Below are 3,735 nucleotides of genomic sequence, written 5' to 3'. Positions count from 1 at the left end.
GGGGAGGGGAGGGGAACCGGTGCGAGGGGGCTGGTGCCAGGGTTGGGGCGCAGGACCGGGGCGGGGGGGCCCGGGAGAGGCTCGGGCTGGAGGTAGCGGGTGCCCCGCGGGCCTCATGGCCGCTCTCCCCGCAGCCCCCAAGCGCCGGGTGCCGGTGGCCGCTCCGCCGCGCATGTCCGACCCGCACCCGCTCTTCGATGACACCAGCTCGGCCGGCGGTGGCGGCGCCCCCCCGGGCCGGGGCTATGGGGTGCCGCCGCCTGCCGCGTCCCGGTAYCCGCCGCCGGCCTCCTTCCTGGGTGAGCCGGTGTCCAGCCTGGCCGTGGCCTACGGCAGCAGCCTGGCCAGCCAAGGCCGCGACATCATGGACCGCAACGTGAGTGCTACCGGGAGGAGGGAGCCAGGAGGGGTCTGTGCCCATTACTGAKGTAACACCTCACGCCTTCTCCTGCCCTGCAGATCGACCGTCTTGTCCCTGTGGGGCGTCTGAAGTATTACTTTGCCGTRGACACCGTCTACGTAGGCAGGAAGCTGGGGCTCCTCATCTTCCCTTTTATGCACCAGGTGAGAGGGGGGAGGCTGGTCTGGCACCTGTRCGTCGATGTCCAGCCCCCAGCGCCCTAACAGCACCGTCCCCACAGGACTGGCAGGTGCGGTACCAGCAGGATGCCCCCGTGGCCCCCCGGTTCGACGTCAACGCACCAGATCTCTACATCCCAGGTACGTCCTGCCCCACGGGGCCAGCCCCCACTGCTCAGTGCGGGCTGACAGCTCTTGCCCAGCCTGTCTCTGGGTCAACACAAAGCTGCAGGTGTCAAAGTTCAGCACCGTTTAGGGGTGCTGGGACTGCCCCAAGTCTGGTGGGATGGTGGGTGCTCAGCTTTGGTGGGAGCTTTGTCCTGAGCACGGCTGCTCCTCACGGACTCTAGGATGCTGCCTGCTGCAAAGGGAGAAGTTGCACTCTTCTTTTGCATCCCCTGTAAAATGTCTCTGGCTCTCTGGAACAAACGTAACCAGCCCGGCGCTTCCCACAGAATCAATGTGAACGCAGTCTGCCTGTTTCACATGGCTCACGTCACAGCCGACAGCTTTAAAAGGCTGAGTTTAGCTCAGCCTCGGCCCGTCAGAGCCTTCCAGCGCCGGCGTGGCAGGCTCAGCGCTGGTGGCCCCGTTGTGGGGGAGGCGCAGGGTCTCTGGGGGTGTGCTCTGACAGCTCTCATTCCTGTCTCTTCTCTTCCTAGTYATGGCCTTCATCACATATGTCCTGGTGGCTGGGTTGGCACTGGGCACACAGAACAGGTGAGGACAGTGAGTTACAGCCAGTGGCTTCCCCGTCAAGGGCTGATTTGTGCAGAGGGGCCCTCTGGTACCGGTGACAGGAGGGACCTTGCGAGGTTCGTGGGCCTTCCCTGGCTGGAGGCGCAAGGAGTGGGTTTTTCTCTTTTCTGTCTTGCCAGGTTCTCTCCTGACAGCCTGGGCTTGCAGGCCAGCTCTGCCCTGGCCTGGCTGATCGTGGAGGTGCTGGCAATTCTGCTGAGCCTCTACCTGGTCACGGTGAACACCGACCTCACCACTATCGACCTCATCGCCTTCTCTGGCTACAAATATGTGGGGTGAGTGCCCAGGCCTGGGAATTGGGGCCAAGCTGGCTGCTGCTGCAGGCCTGACATGCAGTCCTGGCCCTGCTCACTTTTTTTTGGCAGGATGATTGTGGGCCTCGTGTCCGGGCTGCTCTTTGGAAAGACCGGCTACTACATGGTGCTGGGCTGGTGCTGCATTAGCATCTTTGTCTTCATGGTAAGGGGCAGGCATGCAGCGCAGCGTAGCCATCCTGTGCTGAGGCCTCCAGGCCTCGCTTTTGCCAGCCAGCTGGCCCCGACCCCTCTCCCTCTGCTCCCCCCAGATCAGGACGCTACGGCTGAAGATCCTATCGGAGGCAGCTGCCGAGGGGGTGCTGGTGCGGGGGGCCAAGAACCAGCTGCGCATGTACCTCACCATGACCATCGCCGCGGTGCAGCCGCTCTTCATGTACTGGCTCACCTACCACCTCATCAGGTGATGGGGCATCCCCGGCCCCGCCGCCCGCGGAGCGCTCCTACCACCCTGCTTAAATAGATGCTGCCTGGGGCCCTCGGTGTGTGTCGGCTGTGCAGTATTTCTGCATGGGGGGGCTGCAGGAGGGCCAGGTGCTGCCTGGCTTCTGGCGCTGCAGTGGGGCCCTCCGGTAACGAGATACTGCAGGGTTAGTGCACTGGGGCGTGGGAGGGAGGAAGCAGCACCCCTCCAGCACAGGGGGGTAAAGCGGTAGGAGGCCCCTCCGAGCGTGGAAGCAAATGAGYGACTCGTCTCTGGAAGCTGGACCAGCAGGAGCGATTGCAGCAGCTCCGGAGGGAGCAGGGCTGGGCTGCGGGGAGGGATGGGGCTCCCAAGCCGGGCAGCGCCCGTTTTTGCAGCGTATCTTCTAGCTGCTCCATCAAGAGCCTCGGGTGGAGGCACACAGGTGTTGGCCGGGGCGGGGGTTCACTGTGCACTGCAGGCACCGCAGCCCAGGGCCAGGCACCTGGAAACACAGGGTTGAATTTGTGTCCTTCTGACGTCGTGTCAAACCCCTGGGAAGCTGCTGTTGTGCCCTGAGCCCTGCAGGCTTCGGGGAGGTGCTGAGGCCCCCTGCCCCTTCTCTGCTGCGTCCGGGTGGGTGCTGGCTGATTCCTCGCTCTGTGTTACCAGGGCTGAGGGACCATGGGGTGYTGTGGTCCCCCAGCCGGAGAGCCTTGGTCCTGGCACACGCGCTCCCCCCACTACCTGTAGCAACAACCAGTCAATAAAGAGGAGACGGTGCCGGGCGTGCGGCTCTACTCAGTCTGGGGAAGTGGTGGTGGGGGGGTTGCACCAGCCCGCAACAGGGGCTGAGACGGGACAGGGCTTCTCCTGCTTTGGTCTTCGCCCTCAGTTCACTGGCACCCATGTCTGCACGTGGCTCCCCCGGGTCTGCCCCTGCTGCGCCCTGTCCCCCGCCCCACAGGGCATCTCGCCCTGCCCTGCCCGGTGAGTCAGGCGCTGCCTGGGGCGTTCCCCCGGGTCTGCGGACTCTGTTCAGGGTCTCAGTCCTCCCGTGACACGCACGATGCGTGGAGTCAGGCTTCAAGCTCTTTATTAGCAGGCAGGACAGAGGTGGTGCTGCCCCGGGTGGATGCTGGGCCCTGCCTCAGGGCAGCCCCTGCCCCATTGCTGYCCCACTGCACCCAGTGGTGCTTCTGGGCCCTGGCCCCACTCAGTGGCTTTTCTTTTCCTTTTTCTTGTCCTTGGGTTTCTTGTGCAGTTTCTCCTTTTTCTTGTGCTCATGGCCTGGGCCGTGGTGCTGCAAGGAGAGCAGAGGGGAGGGTAGGAGGACAGGGGGATGGGGCTATGCCCCAATGGTGGTGGTGGGTGGAGGGTCTGCACTTGCCTTCTCCCCATTACTGGARCTGGAGCTGGAGCTGGAGCTGGAGTCAGAGGAGTGTCCGTCCTGGGGGGAGATAGTCAGTGGGGCCCTGGGGCTGTGGGGGCCCTTGCGCCAAAGCTGTGGACTGCTGGCAGGGTCACCCCAGCGTGGGGAGGGGTATCCAGGGCCATGGGTCCCAGAGCCATGGGGTGGGCAGCGCCACCAAGCCCCTGCCCAGGCCATAGGGTGCCCCTCGGCGCCATCAGATCTCTGGGCTGTGGTGTCCCAGGGCTATGGGGGTCCTGGTGTTGTGG

The 3,735-nt window shown here is 64.4% G+C and overlaps 1 protein-coding gene and 1 long non-coding RNA gene across 2 annotated transcripts; one reads left to right on the top strand and one right to left on the bottom strand.

Moving 5' to 3' along the window:
* Positions 1-78: 78 nt before the first annotated feature.
* Positions 79-2,838, top strand: YIF1B (Yip1 interacting factor homolog B, membrane trafficking protein). Its single transcript, XM_085321190.1, has 7 exons — positions 79-376; positions 460-564; positions 642-720; positions 1,242-1,299; positions 1,458-1,613; positions 1,704-1,797; positions 1,904-2,838. The coding sequence occupies exons 1-7, from the start codon at positions 116-118 to the stop codon at positions 2,057-2,059; spliced, it is 909 nt and encodes a 302-aa protein (XP_085177316.1). The 5' UTR covers positions 79-115; the 3' UTR covers positions 2,060-2,838.
* A 296-nt stretch (positions 2,839-3,134) lies between these two features.
* LOC146586516 (uncharacterized) lies at positions 3,135-3,711 on the bottom strand. Its single transcript, XR_014897806.1, has 2 exons — positions 3,446-3,711; positions 3,135-3,358 (listed from the first exon to the last, which is right to left on the bottom strand). It is a non-coding gene; the product is annotated as an uncharacterized LOC146586516 (long non-coding RNA).
* Positions 3,712-3,735: the final 24 nt, after the last annotated feature.

The sequence above is a fragment of the Rhea americana genome, unplaced genomic scaffold, assembly GCF_003343005.1.
Source record: "Rhea americana isolate MKP2758 unplaced genomic scaffold, rheAme1 scaffold_683, whole genome shotgun sequence".
Classification (NCBI taxonomy): domain Eukaryota; kingdom Metazoa; phylum Chordata; class Aves; order Rheiformes; family Rheidae; genus Rhea; species Rhea americana.
This window is presented reverse-complemented; position numbering and strand designations above follow the sequence as displayed.